We start from the raw sequence: 22380 nt of genomic DNA, 5'->3' as shown, positions 1-22380 counted from the left end.
TGGCGGATGTAGGCGAAAAATGGTGGTCATAGCGTCGACAAATGAAACGGATTGCTTTTTTTTGCACAGATTCAATTTGTTTTATTTCTCTTTTTTTTGTACGGACACCAAACGATAGAGGCGTAATCAAGAACTGGACGAATTAGTGTTTTGTACATTAGTAATTTAGTTTCATGTGGGGAAGTTCTGAGGGTACGTCTTAGGTAGCCTAGTTTTTTTAAGAGATTTGGTGCAGACTGAATTGATATGATTAGACCAGGAGAGATTAGTGGTGAAAATCACGCCAAGGTATTTATAATCTGAAACCCTTTGGAGCATTAGGTCATTGAAAGAGTAGTTGAAAACGGAAGTCTGCGTTTTGGTAGTGAACGACATCGAGACAGTTTTACGGAAATTGATATTCATTTGCCATGTGTCCCACCAAGAGCAAAAGGCACTAAACGAATCATTGAGAAGATAGTGATCTTGAACGGAGTTAATGGTGTTATATAGAACGCAGTCATTGGCGTAGAGACGTAATTTACAGGTAATAGATTGTGGTAAATCATTAATAAAAATCAAAAATAATAAAGGGCCAAGAACGGACCCTTGTGGTACCCCTGATGTGACTTTGATTTGAGATGAATTGCCAGAGTTAAAGCTAACGTATTGGGAGTGATTAAACAGAACACATCAACACTATTGTTCAAAAAAAGTCACAGCTTTGCCGCAAAGGTGGAGCAATGAACTTGAAAGCAACAAATTGGAAGGTCGTGCAAAGAATGACAAGAAGATCGAAATGTGCCCCGCGTTTCTCACACGCATATGATGCACGAAACGGGCTCACAGGTACATATGAACGCGAGTACGTGTCTCAGTTGTTACTTTGCTGTGTCTGAAAAGCACGCCCATTTCGCAAACGAAGACTGTGCAATGAGTGCAGTGACCTTTGTGCATCTGGTGGCTACAACAGAATCGTTCTGGTGAAAGCCCAAGGCGTACACTTGTCTCCACCGCGAGATAAGCGAACGCACGCGTGAGCGTCCTCTTTCCGCGGAGCAAAGTACGCGTGGGAGATGAAATTTAGACCATTTGTTCTTTCAGAAACCTGAAATGTGAGAGCGGAGATTATTTTGTGGATAGATAATCGCAAAGCTCATCTTGTTCGCGTTTAAAGTGAAAAGGGCAATCGAGAAAAAGAGCGGGGGGCAGTTGCGGAGAAGGTGCTTTGCGATGGAAAAACAGTTCCGGCACAGCGTCTATGTTTTGGGCTTGAGTCATGCTTTGCATCTGCCGCAAAAAGAGCGGGGGGCAGTTGCGGAGAAGGTGCTTTGCGATGGAAGAACAGTTCCGGCACAGCGTCTATGTTTTGGGCTTGATTCAGGCTTTGCATCTGCCACGTCCGATAGAAAGCTTTGTAGCCCAAGCCCGGCGCGGGCCCAATAGGAGAAGACGTCTGCGCACCCAAATCCGGTCAGCGGGCTGGGCTTTTAGGCTACCTGAAGCCTGTGCACATCTCTAGGGCAAATCTCTGCAACTTCGCTTGTATTTGATGTATTCTAAATGTTTTCTGGTGGTTGATTCCTGAGGCAATGAACTCTTTTAATGAAATCATGCGATAGTTACTTGGAAAAGTGTTGCCGGGCCTCTTTAGCTTATGAAGTCACATTTAGGCCATTCTCCAGACACAGCTCCTCTTTTATTAGTCTTTGTGTGTCATGAGGGGATGCCACTGGAACGTGTGCTTCATCTTTCTTGCCAGCAGGCTGGACCGTTTGTTCCTCCTTTTGGACACTGGCTCCTCACCTGTGACGCGGCGAGCAGCGGCTGTCCAGCTGGGCGAGGTGCAGAAGCTGCATCCACATGAACTGCACAACCTCCTGGCCAAGGTTCGTTATGCATGAAATGGTATTTCATAAAACAGTAAGGAAAACTGAAGATACAGTAAAAATATCAGAAATCTGCTGAATTGTGTACATTCAACTCTTGTTTTCAGATGCGAAATTGAATAACCGATGACAGATATCGGTTATTGGTAGTTGCTTCTGCTGGCCGAATCTTGATGCAGAAAACAAATTCTGCAGGCTGTGTGCCTGAGTGGTTCGCCAGCCTTGCTCTATGCAGCAAGAAACCACTGCGTAAGGGCAAGGCCACTGCTGTAATGTGCTGACACGGGCTACTTAGCAGTGTTTGCTTTTTTAAGGCGCTATTGATGCCTGTACCCAAGTTCGGTGCCACACATATATCTATTGATAAAGGGAAGAAGTGAACATTCTAAGGGCTCGTTTTTTTGTTGGACACAATATTAATGAGAACTAACAGACGACACTGACAAGGAAAGTGCAGGGGAGGGGGTTATTAGTAAATGAAATCTAAGTATGAAGAAAGAAAACTGGACAACTTTCCGCGGGCAGTCACTGAACCTGCAACTTTTGAATAACATGTCCGATGCTCTGCCAACAGAGCTGCCTTGGCTGCTAGCCTTCTGTCCACTTAATGGGGTATATATGTAGCGGTAGGTAGTGTTGTGCTCGCGAGCGTGTATCACCACCATCATCATCATGGTTAGAACGGTAACGCCGGCGAATGCACCTGGCGGCAAGCCTGCGGGACGACTGATGAGAGAGAAGCGGGCCTCTTTGGCGCTTGGTGGTTGGCACAAACGGTTGTCTCTCGCAATGGGTCCCCGGTGCACGGCAGCGCGGGTTGTCTGCCGTGGGCCCTCGTGTTGAGCCAAGCGTTTGTCGCTTGTGTTTGTCATGTTGTTGAGTGTTGTGGAATATTGTGTAAGGACGTTTTAGCGTGGGGATCACAATTGATGTATATTAACTCAGCTGATATCGTCCATCTAAAAGCAGTTAAATAAATGTGTGTTGTTTGGTTCGTTCCGACCCTGTCAACTGTGTCCGTTCACTCCAAGAACGTGGCGCTTTCTCTATTTCAAGACCCCACAGAGTGTAGAGCACTCCTCTAACTGTTGGTGTTCCGTAGCAACCCTGACTACGTAACTAAGCGAGTGGATCATGACTTAAATGTAAAAGAAGTATCCTGTAAAAGTACCAGCAAATCCTTTTTCCCCAATACAATTATAGCCTCGAATCGGTTACTGGCACACATTGTTAGCATAAATACAAATGCAGCATTTGTCCAGTCGCTACGAGGTGATAGGCATAATCATGTTATGTTGTGATGTACTATTATAGTTATGATCAGGTTTCAACGTTTTCTCCGTGTAACCCATGCTTTGTGTAATGTCCTTTATTTACCTTCCCCACCCACTTTTCCCCCATTGCAATGCCTATGAAAGTGCTGTATGTATTCGATAAATAAATGAATAAAGTAAAGCCCAAGGGAATGTGCTAAACTATTTTGGCATTTCCCCAGGGCACTGCACAGTGCAGGGTCTATGCACCCTTGAACTGCCTTGACAGTACTGTGCTGAATGTGGTAATTCAGAATAGTACTTTTATTCAAATAGCAGTGCTCATGTTCACTCTGCATGATTTTGGTTGGTTGAATGTTTTTTACATGTGTGTATAAGCCTTATTTTTTTACTGCCCTAAATTTTGTTTTTTTTTTCATGATAAAAAAATTTGTTTTTTTGTATAAGCTATTTGAAATTGGGATTTTAATGCTCCAAAAGTAGCAATTTGCTGCTTCGAATTTCATTTTGGCTGTTGCACCCCTGGCCTTGTAAAAAGAAAAAGTGTTTTTTGTCCATTTTTATTTTCTAATGGCCAAGCCCTTTCTTGTGGTGTTACAGGTGCGAAGATACCTGCACAGCTCATCATGGGACACACGCATCGCAGCCAGCCAAGCTGTGGAGGCCATCATATCCCATGTGCCTCAGTGGGATCCCCCAGGATTGTCCAAGGTGGAACAAGGTGATCTTCATTTACATGTGCTATTATTATGTAGTGATCTATAGGGATCATATGGATCTGTTGAGGTATGTTTGACTGTGGCACTAGATATTTTCTTTAGGCGCAAATTAGGGTGCACTAGATACTGTCATCAGACTTCAAAAGTGCAGGGGTTAACCACGGTGTAGCCAGCTCTCAAAAAGCATGTCGGTCACGGGTGGCTTTCGAGCGAAGAAGGCGCACGCAATCTTCTTTTTTTTTCTCTTGCCCTCGAACTTGCTCATAACATTATTCACCCTTCAGCAAAAAAGACAAGAAACCAAAGAGAGAACAAGAAAAGAATGTAGTGCCGCCATGATTCTATAACATAGGTGCGTGAAGGAAAAAAAAGGAAATTAAAACTCTGATTAAGGGAAAGTAGAAAATGAACGTGAGAAAAAAGTCAATGAACAAACAAGCAAGTTTGCAAAAATAAATGAAAACACAAAGACCATTGAAGGAAGACAAAATGTTACCAACACGCAATGAACGGCTCATGCACTCAACATGAACTATGTCTGAGCTTGGTATTGCGTGGTTTGTGCCTGTGGTGTTAAGTCCGGGACCACTTTGTAGTTCACGTCACTAACGCGGCGTAGCACTTTATACAAATCAAAATATCGGCTGAGTAACGTTTCACTGAGGCATCAGCGCCGAACGGGCGTCCACACCCAAACTTGGTTGGTCTCCGGAGTTGCAGACCTTCCCCGTGGCGGGTGTTATAGCGTCGTGCGTCTATCTGCTCCTGCTGGCTGACGTGTAGTCTCGCAAACTGTCAAGCTTCCTCGCTACGTTCTACAAATTCCTCGGTGTCGGTTGCCAACTCGTCATCTTGACAAGGAAGCATAGAGTCCACTGTCTGCACTTTGAGGCTATGGAGAAGCCGAAATGGCGTAACTCGCGTGGTCTCTTGCTCGGCGGTGTTACGCGAAGGTCACGGCAAGATTCGGTCGTGTGTTTTGTGTTTCACAGCGATATACATTGCAATAATGTCTGCAAGCGTCTCATTCAGTCACTCGGTAAGCCCGTTGGTTTACGGATGGTACGTGGTTGTCTTTGGATGCCTGGTGTTGCTTAGTTGAAAAACTTGGACCATAAGCTGTACCGTGAAGGCTGTCCCTCTGTCTGTTATCACGCTAAAAGGTGCACCGTGATGCAATACGATGTGGTGCATGAAAAATTGCACTGCCTCGAAAGCCGTAGCTCGCGGGCATGTCTGCGTCGCAGTGTAGCGTGGTAAGTAGTCAGTGACTGCGATCACTTATTTGTTGCCATCAGCTGACAGGGGAAATGGCCTGCGAATGTCTATGCCGACTTGGTCGAATAGATGGTTGCTTTTGGCACTGGCATTCCCGAGAGCCCTTGATCTACTGTTTGATGCTTGATGAAATCCGGATCAATAGTATCTCTCACTCACTCTAGCAAGTGCTCTTGAGTAGCCCACGTGACCAGATGTGGGTTCACCATGACAAGCGAAGGAAACTTCGTCTTGCATGTGTTGAGGAACCACCAGGAGGTAAGCACAGTCGTTGAAAGGGGCGTTCTTCTTGTGTAGCACGCTGTCTCTCAGTCAACGAGCGAGACAGATGATGTGGTACGGTTGTGTCGTGGCTCTCTTAATGATCGATGATTGATCGAATCTCTTCGTCATAGCGCTGTTATCCGCTCAATTCTCATGAGCTAATGGCAGCCAGGAAACCTTTGTCATCCTCTGCTCCCTGACTGACGACACAAAGGGGAGTGTGCAACAGTGTGCGAGTGTCTTCATGCTCACGGTCGGACTTACAAACTATGGTGATGTCGAATTCCTGCAGCCGCAAGCTCCACCATGCTTGTCTTCCCGAAAGGTTGTGCATGTTTGCCAACCAACAGAGGGCATGGTAGTCTGTCACTATTTTGAAGGGACGACCATAAAGGTACTGGCAAATCTTGTTGATTGCCCACACAACTGCAACACACTCTTTTTTCGTAGTGGAATGATTTGCATCAGCATGGAATAGAGAGTGGCTGGCACAGACTATGACTCTTCCGATGCCATCTTCAAACTGAACGAGCAGTTTACAGAGACCAATGTTTCTAGCGTCAATATGCACATCTGTGTCAGCATAATGGTCGAAATTAGCGAAAATGAACACTGATTGCATTTGCTGTCACAGTTCAGCAAAAACTGCTTGTTGGGCATTCTCCCAAACAAATGGTGTGTCGTTTCTTGTGAGGCGAATCAACGGTTTCGCTGTCTGTGAATAGCTGTGCATGAACCTGCAATTGTAGGCACACAAACCAAGAAAGCGCCAGATGGCAATCTTATCGACAAAAGATGGTATTTTGGCAACAGCAACAAACTTGTTTGGATCAAGCCAGACCCTCTCGTCGTCAACTACATGTCAAAGAAATTTTGAGTCCCTCATAATCGAAGTGGCACTTTTGGGGTTTTAGTGTGAGGTCTGCCTCCAGCAATTGTGCGCAGGTCGTGAAGGTGCTGCTCGAACGTGGCAGAAGAGACCGGCAAATCATCAAGGTACACAAGACAAGACTTCAGCCTTGTGAGGACAGTGTCCATCATTCGCTGGAAAGTTGCAAGCGCTGAACACTAGCCAAAACTAAGTGCTCGAAATTGGTAGAGGCCGCCTGTAGTTACGAAGGCTGCTTTCTCGTGGTCTCGCTCATCTACCTTGATTTGCCAGTACTCACTTTTCAGATCGAGAGAATAGAAATAGTGGGCACAATGAAAACTATTCAACAAGTCGATACACGGCAGTGGGTTCACGTCCTTTTTGGTCACGTTCTTAAGCTTCCGGTAGTCGACGCAGAAGCGTAATGTCCAGTCTTGCTTTTTGACAAGGGTGACCGGAGACAATCTCGGACTGACTGTTGGATGGTTCGATGACGCCATTGTCAAGCATCTCTCGGACTTGCGTACGAATTGCTTGGCGTTCTTGTGTCGACACGTGGTAAGGGTGCTGCTGGTTGATCGGGTGTGTGTTGTCGTGCGTGATTATCCTGTGCCGAGTGATCGATGTCTGGTGCACTTTTGAGGAACTTGCGAAGCAGGACCTGAATTAAAGCAAGAGCATGCACAGCGCAGTCTGTGGTGCAATTTTGTATGCATTTCAAATTCAGTGTTGAAAAAACAGGTCACTGACCAATGTCAAATAAAAACAAAGACGTTTCGGGATCCGTACGGATCCCTTGTTCACAATGGGATGACGGCTGAGCACCAGGTTCTTATGTAACGCTGAGCGCATGACGCAAAGTCCGGGAGTACACGTGGTTTAGTGTGCCAGATGATCTATTGATTGTGTTACTTGTCGTTTGAATGATTAGTGAAATCATTCAAACGACAAGTAACACAATCAATAGATCATCTGGCACACTAAACCACGTGTACTCCCGGACTTTGCGTCATGCGCTCAGCGTTACATAAGAACCTGGTGCTCAGCCGTCATCCCATTGTGAACAAGGGATCCGTACGGATCCCGAAACGTCTTTGTTTTTATTTGACATTGGTCAGTGACCTGTTTTTTCAACAATGCCTTTACCTGACCAGACGGCATTCCGTCGAACTCTCGACTACATTTCAAATTCAGGTAGAGGCGTGCCGTTCGTGAAGTCAAAAAGGGGACAGTCCGCATGGGTTGCGAGGACGAGGGGAAGCAAGCAGCCGATGAGGCAAATGGAGGTCTGCGTCACTGTTTTGACGTCGGCTTGGGGACAGTATAGCAAGTTGAGAAGTGTTTCTAACATGTTGAGGAATGTTTAACTATTATTGCTCACTTCACTAGTAAAATGTGTAGATACTAATTTTCAAATGTTGAATATGGAATCTGGCCCAATTGCAACATATTTTTCCTGTTATTGTTTTGAAATGACGCTAGGTGATGCCGCTATTTAGCGGAACATTTAGTGATGGCATTAGGTACTACCCCGTTTCAAGCACTTGCTGTAGTCAGTTCTCCACCACTATTTAAATTCAAACAACACGACTTTTGAAGTAATTGGCTCAGTCGATCAAAATCATGACGGAGGGCACCTCAACCAGTAGCCAAAAAGAGCGTCTCCTCTGCTTTTCCGAAGCTCGGCCCGCGATGGCACTCGCCTTCATGGAGGAGCATCCCCAGCTTGCAGCGAAATCCATCGAGCTGGAGCACGGCTTCATCGTCACCGACTGGCGGCGGTTGTGGCAGGAGCTAAGTGACGTGCTTAATTATGTCGGGTTTGGCCAGAAAAAAAAATAATAAATTGCAGCATATCCATGGAGTGAAGATATGAGTGGGGCGAAGCCTAAATGGGTTTCATTGGTGACCGTCTTTCCGTCTGTTAGTCTGTCCATCCATCCGTCCGTCTGTCTGTCCGGACAATGGAGGAGGGACTGAGCCACAGCGTAAGTGCATCAGGCCCGCTGCAACGCCGCCGCTATCAAAGAGGCACAAACGTGAGTGATCGTCTAATGGTCTGGGCGATTCGTTTCACATTGGTGTATATTTTCAGGCCACTGGCTCGCTGGCATCTAATGATAGGGCCAAGTTCGTCGCACAAGATATGTACTGTTCGTTTCGACAGATGAAAACATTGTCTGAATTCCTTTTTAGTAAACTATTCAAATGCATCATTTACCTCGCTTTGTCGTTTCTGCTTGGCTGTAGAAGCTGCACAGGCGAGACGAAGAACTGTGGGAGAGAAAATATACGGCATGTTCTCAAAGTGCCCGGATAGGATACTGAAAAGGCACGAAGGACTTTTTTTTCAATCCACTTCATACCACCTCGCAGCCATTTCAATCCATCCGTTTCGTTTCGGACGGTGTCTCCGGCCGTTTCCTTGCCTCTGTTAGAAAAATGGACGAAAACAGATACGTGACACCTTGGCTCACATGCCATAGAACGTCATGGCATTCGTCACGGCTCAAATGGGCCGATTGCATACAACTCGATGGAACAGAATGCCTCTGCCCGAATTCGGAATGCGTACAGTATTGCACCACTGGTTATCGGTTGATGGCGCAAGATTGATGCTGATATTGTCACGACGTCTTGCCACAGAGATTGAGACACCAGAAGCAGGTCGGTCTTTTAATAGAACGCACAAGCGAGTTCTTCTTTTTCGTTCATTTCATAGTCCTTCATGGCACATGCACAACTGCCATCGTCTTTCTTGAGCAAGCACGTGACATTTGCCTCTCTCTGAAAGAGGCATCGTCCCGATGCGCAACTTGGGCACTCTACCAGGCATATAAAGTGGTCGCAGCAACACAGTAACCGGGAGCTAATTAACTCGATAAATACGGTTTCATATGCACGATGTGCACGACTTCGGGTAAATGCTTTTGGCGCTTAGAACTACAATCAGTGTCGGGAACAACTTCGTAGTTCACGTCATTCAAGCGTCGCATGACGCTGTATGGGCCAAAGTACTGTCTTAGCAGTTTTTCAGACAGTCCATGTCGACGTATCGGAATCCAGACCCAGACCTTGTCGCCTGGTGTGTAGCTAATGAGCTTGTGTCGGGGGCCATACCGTTGTGCATCTTGATGCTGCTGACGACAGATGCGCACGCACGCACGCGAGCTGTCTGGCTTTCTTAGCGCACTGAGTGAATTCTTCGTGGTCTACGTGGATGTCGTCGCACTCGTGGGGCAACATGGCGTCCAACATGGTCGTGACTTCGCGACCATAGATCAAACTGAACGGTGTCATTTCAGTGGTTTCTTGTCGAGCGGTATTCCAAAAGCTCTGCGGTGAAGGTAGGTCCTTTGTCTGCGATTACTGCTGTCGGAGTACCATGCTGAAGGACAATGCTTTCAATGAAGAACTGAGCAGATTCTGCTGGTGCGCCTCGCTGCATAGCTTTAGTCTCCGCATAACGGGAGAGGTAGTCGGTGGCCACAATAATCCATCTGTTCCCTGTTGTGGAAGTTGGAAAGGGACCCAGGAAATCCATTCTAATCTGGGTGAACGGCTTTGCTGGTGCTTTGACTGGATGTAAAATGCCGGCTGGCTTGCTAGGAGGCGCTTTGTGTCTTTAGTAGTGGGTGCAAGTTCGCACGTGATGGTTAACAGTTGCAGGTAACTTTGGCCAGTAGTACTTTCATCGTAGTCGGCACAGTGTTCAGGTGTAGCCTAGATGGCCAGAAGTTGCTTCATCATGGCACACTTCCACAATTTCTTTTCGAAGAGAGGCAGGCACGACGAGCAAGTGCGGGTTGCTGGTTAGTGAAAAGTTTTTCTTATAGAGAAAATCGTTTCACAAGCAAAAGATGGCAGTCCTCTGGCAAATAACTGCGGCACGTCTTTACGTCATTCTTCTAAATATTCAATGAGTGGTAACAGCTCAGGGTCACTGTGGTCGTGTTGACAACCCCTAAAAATGCCGCGTCGATGTTTTCGTCATGAGGAGCGACAGTCTCTACTGGCGACCGTGAGAGACAGTCTGCTTCAATGTGTCTCTTCCCAGATTTATAGATGATGGTCATGTCGAACTCTTGAAGCCTTAGGCTCCAGTGCGCCAAATGGCCAGATGGATCTTTAAGGTTAGTGAGCCAGAACAAAGAGTGATGGTCGCTAATAACCTTGAAGGAGCAGCCATACAAATATGGACGAAATTTGATGACCCTTCACACCATGGCGAGACACTCCCTCTCTGTAGTCGAGTAGTTCTCCTCTGTGCGCGGGAGAGTTTTGCTGTCGTAGGCTATTACTCTTTCACAGCCGTCTTGCCACTGCACCAGAACGGCACCCAGACCTACATTGCTGGTGTCAGTGTGAAGTGCTATAGGGACTTCCTGGTTGAAGTGCGCAAGGACTGGAGGTGTTTGCAGCCATTGTCATAGTTCATTGAATGCCGTTTGTTCTTGTTCACCCCAAAAGAAGGAGACGTCCTGTGTGTGAGTCGTGTCAATGGTGCTGCAATAGACTAAAAGTCCTCGATAAATCGCCGGTAATAGGCACACAGCCCTAAGAAGCGTCTCACTGCCTTTTTGTGGCGTGGTGCGAGAAATCGCGCTACGGTGTATATTTTAGCCGGGTCAGGTCGAACACCCTCGTGACTCACAACGTGGCCTAGGAAGTTTGGTTCGTTGAAACCAATATGACGTTTCAGGTTTTAAAGTAAGGGTTTGGGAGTATGCGTGCGACCAGCGCACGCACTGCCTTCTACTGTGTGCATGGTTGTTGTTGCCACAATCGCTGTGGACGAAACTGCGGTTGTTTAACTCGATCATGTATGGTGACGACGTTACTGACAGAACTCCGAAAGTGTTTGCGCGGCCAACGCTCGACCAGTCTAAGCAATGCAGCTTTCCATAAACTCTGTGGACAAAACCGTGGTAGTTGCGATCATAGATAGCCTAAAACGACTTAGTTTTCAAGGCTCGTGGATTACCATTTGCCGCAACTGCCGCGCACTAAACCGCGGTTGCGGCGATGCGATACGAGCTCAAAGGGCACGTAGCTCACGCAGCGGTAGATTGAAGGCGATAAAGACGTAAAAAAGGCTAGAAGCGTTCTGGCCTTTCTGTCCAAAGAATCTAGTAGAGAGCGAAGCCAAAGCTGTGACCCGTGCTTTTGCGGCAGCCAGCTGCGCTGTCCCGTCCGTTCACGTCTGAAGACATACACAAGTTTTGATGGAAATCTATTTTTTTGCTACAGTCGAGCCCGACTATATCGAACCCGTTTATATCAAATTATTCCGTATATCGAATCATTCCTAAACACGGTAAGTTTACATTGAGAATATATAGCCAAACTTACTGTTTTATCGAACGAAAATAGCAACGTTGCTGATATATCAAACTTCAGGTGCCTCAAAAGTGCCCCAGCAAGTTGGCTTTTCCTCGCGGTGGCGGGAAAAACTGCCGGCGCCACTCTAGAAAAAGTTGGTTAGACCCGGTTGTGTGTGGGCGAACACCCCCCTCCAACAAATGATCCTGGCCCGCTCGCAGCGCTTACAGCCAATCGGAGGCCATCGTGCTTTCTCCGAGGCGCGGAGGCGGTAGAAGTGAGCGCCATTTTTTTCTTTCTTTATACTTGTGTGCCTGCTGCTGCCGATTCAGCATGATCTGTGCTGTTGCCTGTTGGTGCTCTGTGAACTGTTGGCACGCTGTCATCATGGCTTGCGCAAAGCGGCAAAATTTGCCGTTTGCCATGAAACTCGAAATCATCAATCGGGTTGAGCGCGGTGAAGAGAAGTCCGACGTCGCTGCCGCGTACAAAATTCCAAGGAGCACCTTGAGTACTATCCTGAAGAACAAGGCAGACATCAGGGCCAAGTCGGACAAAAGGCCAGGTGCCCGTGGCGCCCGACGTGTGCGCGCTGTTGTGTACGAAGATGTTGAAGCGGCCATTTACAAGTGGTTTGTAGACGTTCGTTCGCGAAACATCCCGATGTCCGGCCCTATGATCGAGCAGAAAGCCAAGGACCTTGCTTTTCTGCTTGGCAGAAATGATTTCCAAGGCGGTTCAGGCTGCCTTCAGCGGTTTAAAGAACGGCACAACATCGTTGGCAAAGCTGTTACGGGTGAAAGCAGAGCAGCGGACCTGGACAGCGTAGAAAAATGGCCCGAGGAAAACTGGCGAGATATCGCAGCAAGATATAGAGCCCAAGATATCTTCAATGCGAATGAAACTGCTCTATTTTGTCAAATGTTGCCAAACAAGACACCGGCAAGGCAAACAAAGCTTGTGTGTTCGTGCTGTTGGCAGCTAATTAGGCGGATCGAAAAAGCTTCGACCTCTGGTTATCGGGAAAAGCGCGGCATTGCGGTGTTTTTGAAATGCGCTGTCGCTTCCAGTTACCTACCGAGCAAACTCAAAAGCGTGGATGACCGGGGAGCTTTTCAGCAGATGGCTATTGTCGTGGAATGATGAATTGGTAGGCGAAAATCGCAAGATGTGCCTGCTCGTGTACAATTGTTCATCGCACCACTGCAGTACGACCTTCAGCAACATCGAGCTGCGTTTTTTTGCCCCCGAACACTACCTCTGTACTGCAACCACGGGATCAAGGCGTTATACGCGCAATGAAAGCCGGCTATCGGAAGCGCCTGGTGGAGAGGCTGTTGCAGAACCTTCGTGTTGGCAGGGAGCTTAAGATCGACTTGCTCGGAGCTATTTCTATGTTGAGTAGATCGTGGGCTGATGTCAAGGAGACGATCCAGAACTGCTTTAGGCATGCCGGCTTCCGCATGCCTGGTGATGGCACCCCGAATTCTGACACCACTGAAGACACCGCAGGTGTTTCCGTCGAAGTTTGGAACGAGCTGGCAGAGTTCCCGGTTGCTATCGACGGATCGACATTCGACGAGTTCGTCAGTGCGGACGATGATGTCCCCATCATGGGCCAATTACAGGATGAGGATTACATTGCAGACGTCATGCCGACCACGAGCCAAAGTAACAGCAACATGGAAATCGACGACAACTTATTGCCTACATCCTCTGAAGTGATTAGTGCACTTGCGTTGGTCCGGCGCTATTGCTTGGATGTGGAAGGTTGCGGCCTCAGCTGCTCCGACTCGTTGGACAACGTGGAGGCGTGCGTGCTGTCGCAAGCAGCGAAGTCGTTGACACAGAAAAAAATCAGCGACTATTTTGTTCCACAGTAGGGCACGCAAGTAAGCCAACATATTAATAAAGTACTTTTCTTCTAGTTTGTGATGTGCCTTTGTGTCAAGACCTATACCAAGCCTATATCGAAATATGCCATATATCGAACTAATAAACGTTTTTTGGTAAGTTTGATAAACCCGCATTTGACTGCAGTTGTTTTCATGACGCTGAATTACGGGAGCATTTGCACGCCGCTCTTCCTTGAGAGTCTCACATTAGTGGGAAACTCTACTCTCCTGTTTCGGCCACTCTAAGCCATTATGAGACTGCAACTGCAACACCTACGTTTGCGCTTGTGTGTGGGACCCCCTCCCCCCCTTCTCGTTCCGTGATTTTTTTCGTTCTTTTGGAACCATAAATAGGGGAAAATAATTCAGCCCGTCAGTTTGACTTATGATGGCAAAACATTATTATGCTTGTCGCTAAAGGCAAATCCATAAACTCATCACAGCTACAAACTGAAAAAAGTCTGTAACCCCCTCCCCCCTCTACCCCACTTGAGAGTTTTACAAGTGTTTCTGCTCTCTGGTTGGCATGTATGATTGCTGGTATGTTTAGTCAAAGCCCACGTGATTATGTAAAAATAGGTGGTTTTCAAAGGAAGTGGCTTTCTATTCTTGAATTAATCTGTAATGAAAATGTAGAAAAAAGAAGGATACAAAGATTCAGAAATTGATGCAGTCTCTTTTTCGATATTTTGATTCAACAACAGAGCTACAAGTAAGCAAGCTTTGGCTGCAGGAATGCCATTGATGCACTCGGAACTTTAGATGGAGAGGGTGAGGGCAGAGAGAGAACTTTGAAGAGGGTGAGGGCACTCAAAATGGCTGGATTGGATTATACCTTTACTTATGGCCAGCAGAAGTGTCAGTATTGTAACAATATTGATTGTTGGCCTATTTGGTGCTGCTTGTGCTTGTCTTTGTGTGTTTCTTTACTTTGTGTTTGTGTTATTTGAGGCCAAAGCATGTCATTAAGTCAGTAGTGGAGTATGCATATATCGCTTACTGTCGCACCATTCTGTTCACTCATTTTGAGATTCTGGTGATATGAAGGCCACTAGTATTGTCATGTGGTTGTTACGTTCACGAAGGGAGCAGTTGGAGTATTCTTGGTGAAGCTCTTTATATGGCCGAGCTTGTAGCCACGAAACAGAAATTCAAATTAATTACAGCAAGCAATGCACGGGATGCGGCGTACGGCCTTCGAGATATTCGATGAATTGTTGAAGCTCGGAATCGTTCTTCTGCTGTTCAGCCAAGTCGGATAAACTAACGGCGCAGAGAAAACGGCCGTCGAGATCGTGATCACCTGACGCTGTCTTAAGAGGAGCTCGGGAACGGCAGTCCGCGTCAGTATGCTTCCGGCCAGACTTGTACACGACTGTCAAATCGAACTCCTGAAGGTGTAAGCTGGTACTCGTGACACGTCTTCACGTAATGCTTCACGTCTCGATTGAGCTTAGGCCAGTAATAGTGTATTAGGCCAGTAAAGTATTCTGCGATGGCGTGGGGTCGTTCCCCGTCTCTGGGCCGACGAGCGTCTGGCCGAAATCCAGGTAGGCCCATCTGTCTGTACGAGCACTCTCGGTACAAGTGACCTGGCTCACCACAGTGGTAGCATAGTGGCCGATTGTTGGAAGCGCGCCACACGCTACATTTCCACAAATGAGGTCGCACATTCCCATAATGTGGCGGGCCCGAGAAGTACTGCGGCATCTGCAGACAACTGGTCGTTGGTTTTCATAGTGTGGCAGGCCCGAAAAGTGCTGCGGCGTCTGCAGGCTAGCCGGTCGGGGGAAATAGCTGGCTGCCGGTGCAGGAGGGCGTACAGCTTCGCTGTACGTTAGCAGAGGAGCTTCGGTTGGAGGTGGCACTAATAGTCGTATCAGCTGTCGCACCTCTTCACGGACGACGGCTGTCAGAGCAGCCACTTGAGGCTGTGAAGGCACTGCGTGAAGCTTTTGCAGCTCGTGGCGTACAATGCTATGGACTAGCTCGGCAAGGTTTCTCACGCTCGTGACATCGGGTGTTACCAAGGGTGCTGACAGACATGCAAGGTTGTCGGACCGCTCATACTGCGAAGACCGCTGTCTTACCATTCGCTCCATTGTCGTCGCTCCACGGAGGAATTCTGCCACGGTAGCTGGTGGGTTTCGTACAAGTCCTGCAAACAGCCGCTCCTTGACACCCCGCATCAGAATGCGTACCTTTTTGTCTTCCGTCATTGCAGAATCCGCTCGACGGAACAGACGAGACATCTCCTCAACGAACATGGCCACGCTTTCATTGGGTCTTTGATTGCGAGAATTGAGGAGACGTTCGGCTTGTTCTTTCTGGTCGGCGCCTCCATACGTGTTCCGCAGCTGAGTGCAAAACACCGGCCAGGTTGTCAGGGCGGCCTCGTGGTTCTCAAACCAAATACGCGCCGAATCCTCCAGGTAGAAATAGACTTACCGCAGTTTCCGGTGCTCGTCCCGCTCGTTGGCAACGGTGACTCGATCGTATTGGTCCAGCTAGTCTTCAACGTCTTCGTAGGGCTCCCCATCGAAGGGCTTTGGCGTTAGAGAGGCTGGTAGCCATGGAGCTGGCGCAGTCGCGGTCTGTTCAGTCTGGCTTGCAGTTGTCGCATATGCCATGGTTCTGGAGCGTTCCGGAAAAGGGCTGAATTGGGGTGGTAGGCCTAGTTGCCGCCGACTGCGTCGAAGGTTGGCTGTGTCTACCAAGGCGTCGATGCTGGGGCCGAGATCTTGCTCGTGGTAACAGTGCATAGACTATTACCCAGTGCGTCCCCCAGTTGTCTTGTTACAACGTAACTGTAACCTGTAGATAATGGCACACAAGGACGTCAAACTGATTCGAACAACGGCAATAGGACTTTATCCTCTGCACGCGCATCTTCGTCCTCTTCTGAACAGCGGCACATACAAGCCTGCCAGCATGTATGGAAATAATACTTTCAGAACTTGTACTAGTGGCAATATTACTACAAGTTACTTTTGTACATAAAAAATAACCAACTATACCCCATGTTAGATTATTTTCGGTGTGTTGAGTATTGTCTTTGAACACCTGGCATTAGAACACAGAGAACTAGGACCACCTATGGTCAGCAACATACTATCTAATACCCAGTCTCCTCAACAAGCTTGAAAATGTTGTTGACCGAAATAAAAAAAAAATTCCAAAAATACATTCAAGAAAATTCTTCTTCATGACTGCATTGAATATGTTTAATATACTATTTCGATTAGTGCATTGAATATGTTTAATATACTATTTCGATTAGTTATAACTTTAACTGTAGAGTTTCAATGCTAGTTTGCTTTTGAAATGTATATGTCTGTAAATGTGTTTTTGATCTCACTTATTTTACATATTGCAATAATGATGTTTTTCTTTAATGGTATTTTGTCTTTTGTTATGCATATTGTTCTGCTCTTTTTCACATTGTAGCGTTTATTTGTCTGATTATGATTTGCTAATGGTTAGTCTTTGTGTAAAAAGTTGTTTTTTATCCGTGTCTAAGTTGTGTACCAGACTGTATTTCGGAGCGAAAGCCTCCGCCAGGTTTTACAGCCTTTTGCTTTGTTTTTTCCCATGCACAGAAAAAAGAAATAAACCTCAAACCTCAAATCAGTTCTCGAGGTGAAAGACAGTTTGTTGTTTATTTCGAAACAAAACCAAAACACAGCAAATTACAAGTGCGTTGTCGCTCGCAAGCTTGTAAGACTAGGCAAATCCGTGTCATGCCCATAATTCCCATGGTTGCTTAATGATCACAGGAACTCTATGCCACAAACATACCTGCCAAGTCTCCCGTATTGTCCAGGACTCCCAGATGTGGACAGTTTCTTCCCGTTGGTACAGTTGCCATGAAAAATTCCTGGAAATCTCAATTTCTGTGCTTGATTTGGTCGCATTGACAAAATTGCAGGCCTCCACTCTAGGCTTTTGCGAACCCACCACACTTTATTATAAACGAATTTAAAGAGGCATTCATCTAAATTTACAGTAGAATCTCAGTGATGCGAAACTGCGGCCGATACGAAATCGTGTAATTCCTAAGCGAAATTTCACTGTGTCCGTTAGGCCAAGACTTGAATGTTCCATACAGTTTTCTTAATTGTGGCGGGTCATATATACTTTAGTAGGGATATTGTCGCATGAAAGCCGAGAGCAGCGTGCTCGAAGCTTTAGAAGTACACGAGCGTTCAGCGCACGCACTGTCATCTACAGTGCGTGTGGTTGTCGTTGCCTCAACTTCTGGGGACAAAACCACGGTAGTTCTTCACACGATCATGTATGGCGACCCGTTCGATGCCAACAGTGTTGTCTGACATGTTAGTTGTTTCCCATCTAATGAAAATAAAAAGACATATCGTTTGTTGGATCCGCATAAGTCCGCTATATACGTTCTGTCCAAACAATTTTTGTCCTAAATTTAGTCTGTTCTAATCGATAGTCTGCTATAGGAGGGTCTGTTGTGAGCGGAGTGGATGCAATTTAAAATGCATGGTGAGTAAACAAACATACGGATGTGGTTTATTGTAAGCGGAAGTCTGTTGTAGCCAGATCCAGTGTAACGGGTGTAGATTATATTATTTTGTAGTTCTTGATCTCACGGCCACGATTGCAAACTTCCTATCACGCACGCTGCTCTTGGTTTTGTGCTTGAGTACTATCTTTTCGACACCTGATCCTCATGTTGCCTTAGACAAACTTCCCATAACAACAAGCTGAATGGCAGGCTAGGTCTAATCAGCATTGGTTGCGTTTTTGTAGTGGTCGAAGGCAATCAAAATTGTGGTTTGGTATGGAATAAATCAACCTCTTTGCGGTGGCTGCACTTGAAGAGAAGGGACACATATAATTTTGAGTATGAGGCTATGGGTGGCACTTGTTGGACAGAATTTGACATAGTTTCTGTTTAATGCACATCATCGATTCGGTCTGAGAGGCAGCTGTGGAATTTATGCTGCGTTGCTTGTTTTTGTTAGTCCCCCCCCCCCCTCGCTCATGTTTGTTTCGTTGGCAATGCATCGATTTAGACATTAATGTATTAAAATGAGGAAATTTAAATGGTTGTTAGCATTATGCATTCCTTGCTTCAATTCTCTTACATGTGAGGATGCATGCTCAACGTGCTTTGCATGTACTTGCCTAGTCTTCAGGGTCTCCCGGATTTTCCCCGTTTCTTCCGTTTGTAATGTCATAAAAATCTCCCGGAAATTGAAATTTCTGTGCGTGATCTGGCCGCATTGACAAAAATGCAGGTCTGTCTGCTCCAGGCTTTTTGGGAACCCACCGCATTATATTATGAACATATTTAGGAGGCGTTCACCTAAACATTCAGCAGTCTCAGTGATGCACAACCGTGGCAAATATGAATTTGTGAAATTCGCCAACCAAATTCCATTTTGTCCGTTGGGCCGAAATTCGCATGTTCCGAATACTTTTCCTAATCGTGGGGTGTGATATTAACTTTATTACCGAAACCGTCGAACGAAGGCCGATCGAGAGCAGTGTGCTTGAAGCTTCAGTAGTATGCGTGCGACCAGTGCATGCACTCTCTTCTACAGTGTGTGTGGTTATTGCCACAACCGCTGTCATGGATGACAATCATGGATCAAGACGATGTTACTGATAGAGCTCCGAAAGTGTACATGGAGCCAACGCTCGACCAGTCAAAACAGTGCTGCTTTCTGCAAACTTTGTGGACAAGACCTTGGTAGATACATGAAACGACTTTTAAAGGCACATGTGCAATCAATGCACGCGGATTTAAAATGGAACCACAGTCATGCTGCAACTGCCACGCACAAAACCGCGATCACGGCGACGTAATAGCGATCTACGAGCTCCGAGGGCACTTGGCTAATGCAGCGGTAGGTTAAAGGCTGTAAAGACACAAAAAAAGGCTAGAAGCCTCATCAATATGCTCGAGAATACTCATCAATACTTAACGTATTTTTCTTCAGGTCATTCATCCCGCCACCGTCACTCGCTGAACTTAACCCCCTTCCAGCCGAGGATCAATGTCTTTAAGTATTCTTTTTTTCCAAGAACAGTGAATGAATGGAATAGCCTTGAAAGTCATGTTGTCGAGCATACTGATATTAACAAATTTGAAAGCCTACTTGACTTTTAAACTTTTCTGTCTTGTTGATCACTTGATACGCGTTCTGGTTCTCTGTGTATATTGCACTCGCCGGACAATAATGTGTACTCTTCTTTTTGCAGTGTGTGTTGTTGCAATGCATGTATCGGTTTCTTCTTTTCTTTTTTGTGCCCTTCGCAAGATCTTATTCACGCGCCACTGTGAATTGGCAATCAGTTCAATCAGTTTTTTTTTTATGTATGTTATGCGTTCGTTTTGTCTGTTTTATTGTGAAATGTAGCACACGTTTCTTTCCACCCTGCTACGACCCCTTAACTGGGGTCAGCAGTATTGTAAATAAATAAATAAATAAAGCGTTTTCGCGTTCCTGTCCAAAGAACCTAGTAGTGAGCAAAGCCAAAGGTCTGACCAGTGCTTTCGTGGCAGCCAGCTGCGCTACCCCGTTCGTTCACGTGTGTGTCAGAGGACGACATACACGAGTTGCTTTGATGGAAATAGCATTTGCTAGTTGTTTTCATGACGTGAAATTTCGGCAGTATTTGCGCTCCTCCTTTCAGACTCTCACCTTAGTGGGAAAACCTACCTCGTGTGGTCGGCCTTTCGAAGCCTGCAAAAGCCGATTTTGGCGCTTGTGATAGGGACACCCCCCCCCCCTTTTCTCTTGTTTTTGCGCAATGTTTTTTCCTTCTTTTGGTGCCAAAAAAATGGAAGATAATCTAGCGCATCGACCCCCCCCTCCCCCCCACTCCCACCTTCGTTTGCGGAAATCTCCTTGATTCAGAATTCTTGAACTTCGCAGGTATGTTTGTGCAACTGCGGTCTTTGAAAAAGCCATTATGATTATAGTGTGGCACCCTTATAGTGCAGATATTCGCAACTCCTGTGAGTTATGCTATAAGCAGTCTATGCATTATTTTTTGACCTGAGCTTATCACTGGCGAATATTGTGAATGAAGGTGTGCCTTCGTGCGTTGTGTTATAGGGGATGGCAGCATGCACAGTGATTGCTCATTACATGTGCGACATGCTTGAAAAAAGTATGAATTTACTACAGAGAAATGTATCCTTGAAGAAATAATTGCTGGGCTTGTTGGTTGTTCATAACTGATTGAGCGCAAATAAAAACCGACACATATTGGAAATGTTGGAAATAAAATAAATACTAAAATTTTGGGTGCAAGGGAGGATCAAACCCAAGCTATCTGCGTGGCAAGCAGTTGTTCCAGCACAGAGCCACAATATTTGCTGTATCTGCCTTTGAAAAAGAAAGAAAGATGTACTATATGAATGTCATGTAGGGGGAGGAGTCTCCTTACTGCTTTATGTTGTTACGTCTACGAGAGGGGTTTATTCAGAGGCGACGTTACGGTCGAATCGAAGGTATATAGTTACCGTGCACCAGGGACCTCTTGCCAAAAGTTGAACGTCCTCTTCTTCTGCCACCACCCTGTTCCCCGCTACACAGATGCACATACCTAAATTACATACGTGGTAACATTTCCCTCCGCGCAGATGAAGCCCACCGGGCGAGTCAAACATTCTCTTGAGGAATAAGGTGCTTCAAACGCCCAACATGGGCAAGTTCAGTTTGAGCAGACTGTCGGCCGTTCGAATGGAGACGCGCTACGTGGTAAACTAAATCACTGATATGGTCTATAAGTAGATAAGGTCCCGCATAGTGCGCTAGCAGTTGCTCGCTCAAACCGCATTTTCTAGTTGGTGTCCACAGCAACACTAGGTCGCCGCGATTGTACGTCACGCATCGACGTCGGTGGTCAAAATGTGCCTTCGAGCGGTCTTGCGAAGCAAGAGTGCGCAAATAAGCAAGGTGTCTGGCTTCTTCTGCCCGACAGATGATCTCGGATATGCAGGGATCATGGTGGTCCATACACGGGAAGATGGTACTCAGGGTATGAGGAGGCGGTCGAGCAAATAGAAGAAAGAAAGGACTGTAGCCGGTAGTTTCATGCTGTGCAGTGTTGAATGCATAAGTGATAAAAGGTAGAATACTGTCCCAGTCCTTGTGATCTGATGTGACATACATAGACGGCATGTTTGTGAGAGTTCTGTTTATTCGTTCAGTTAGACCGTTCGCTTGGGGATGATATGGTGTAGAGTGCCGAAACCTTGAAGAGCAGACACGAAGCATTTTTTTTCCACTATGTCTGCTGTGAATTGTCGGCCACGGTCACTGATTACAATTTTGAGAGGTCCATGTCGTAGAATTACGAAGCGTAGCATGAAGAAAGACACATCAGCTGCAGTTGCCGATGGTATGGCAGCTGTCTCGCAGTTCGTGTTAAATGGTCGGTGCAGACGACTCTCCAGAGATTTCCATGGGAAGACCGGAGAAAGGGCCCAAGAAGGTCAATGCCGACTTGCTCGTATGGAGTTTTAGGGGGCGGCACCAGGTGTAATCGCCCTAGAGGAGCACTTGCTGGGTGCTTATGACATTGACACTCGTTACAACCAGACATGTATTGTTCCGTCGTCTGGCTCATCTTGGGCCAGTAGAATCTTTCTTGAAGATTGCAAAGAGTTTTCGCTGTGTCTAGATGACTGGATGTTGGGTTATCATGCATAGCCTGCAAGACATAAACGTGAAGACTCTTCGGAACCATCAGAAGATCGTGAGCCGGTGCTGGTGTAGTTCTCTTTGTAAACTAGCCCGTCTTGGATGAAGAAGCGCGTAGGCGATGATTTTGGTTTGGTAGCAAGAAGTTGCTGTATGGTGCTGTCCCTTTGTTGCTCAGCCTTGCACGTCTTGGTATCGGGAA

The 22380-nt window shown here is 46.5% G+C and overlaps 2 protein-coding genes across 8 annotated transcripts in view; both read left to right on the top strand.

The window, feature by feature from the left end:
* Positions 1-22380, top strand: part of Hel89B (histone acetyltransferase 1) — a 913881-nt gene that overhangs the window by 27365 nt on the left and 864136 nt on the right. For 6 of the 7 annotated variants that reach the window (XR_012888773.1, XR_012888774.1, XM_075883340.1 and 3 more), the window contains exons 2-3: positions 1742-1868; positions 3743-3863. Coding sequence is in view for 5 of the 7 variants with exons in the window: in XM_075883340.1 (XP_075739455.1) it covers positions 1742-1868; positions 3743-3863 (248 nt within the window). In the remaining 2 variants the exon portion in view is untranslated. The remainder of the gene's footprint in view (positions 1-1741; positions 1869-3742; positions 3864-22380) is intronic. The other variant, XM_037419311.2, reaches the window with a different exon arrangement.
* The window catches only part of LOC142784951 (uncharacterized), a 166749-nt gene that overhangs the window by 15982 nt on the left and 128387 nt on the right, over positions 1-22380 (top strand). The gene's annotated exons all lie outside the window — the stretch shown is intronic.

Source organism: Rhipicephalus microplus, unplaced genomic scaffold (genome assembly GCF_043290135.1).
Source record: "Rhipicephalus microplus isolate Deutch F79 unplaced genomic scaffold, USDA_Rmic scaffold_16, whole genome shotgun sequence".
In the NCBI taxonomy this organism is placed as follows: domain Eukaryota; kingdom Metazoa; phylum Arthropoda; class Arachnida; order Ixodida; family Ixodidae; genus Rhipicephalus; species Rhipicephalus microplus.
The sequence above is the reverse complement of the archived record's forward strand: the minus strand, read 5'-3'. Positions and strand labels throughout refer to the sequence as shown.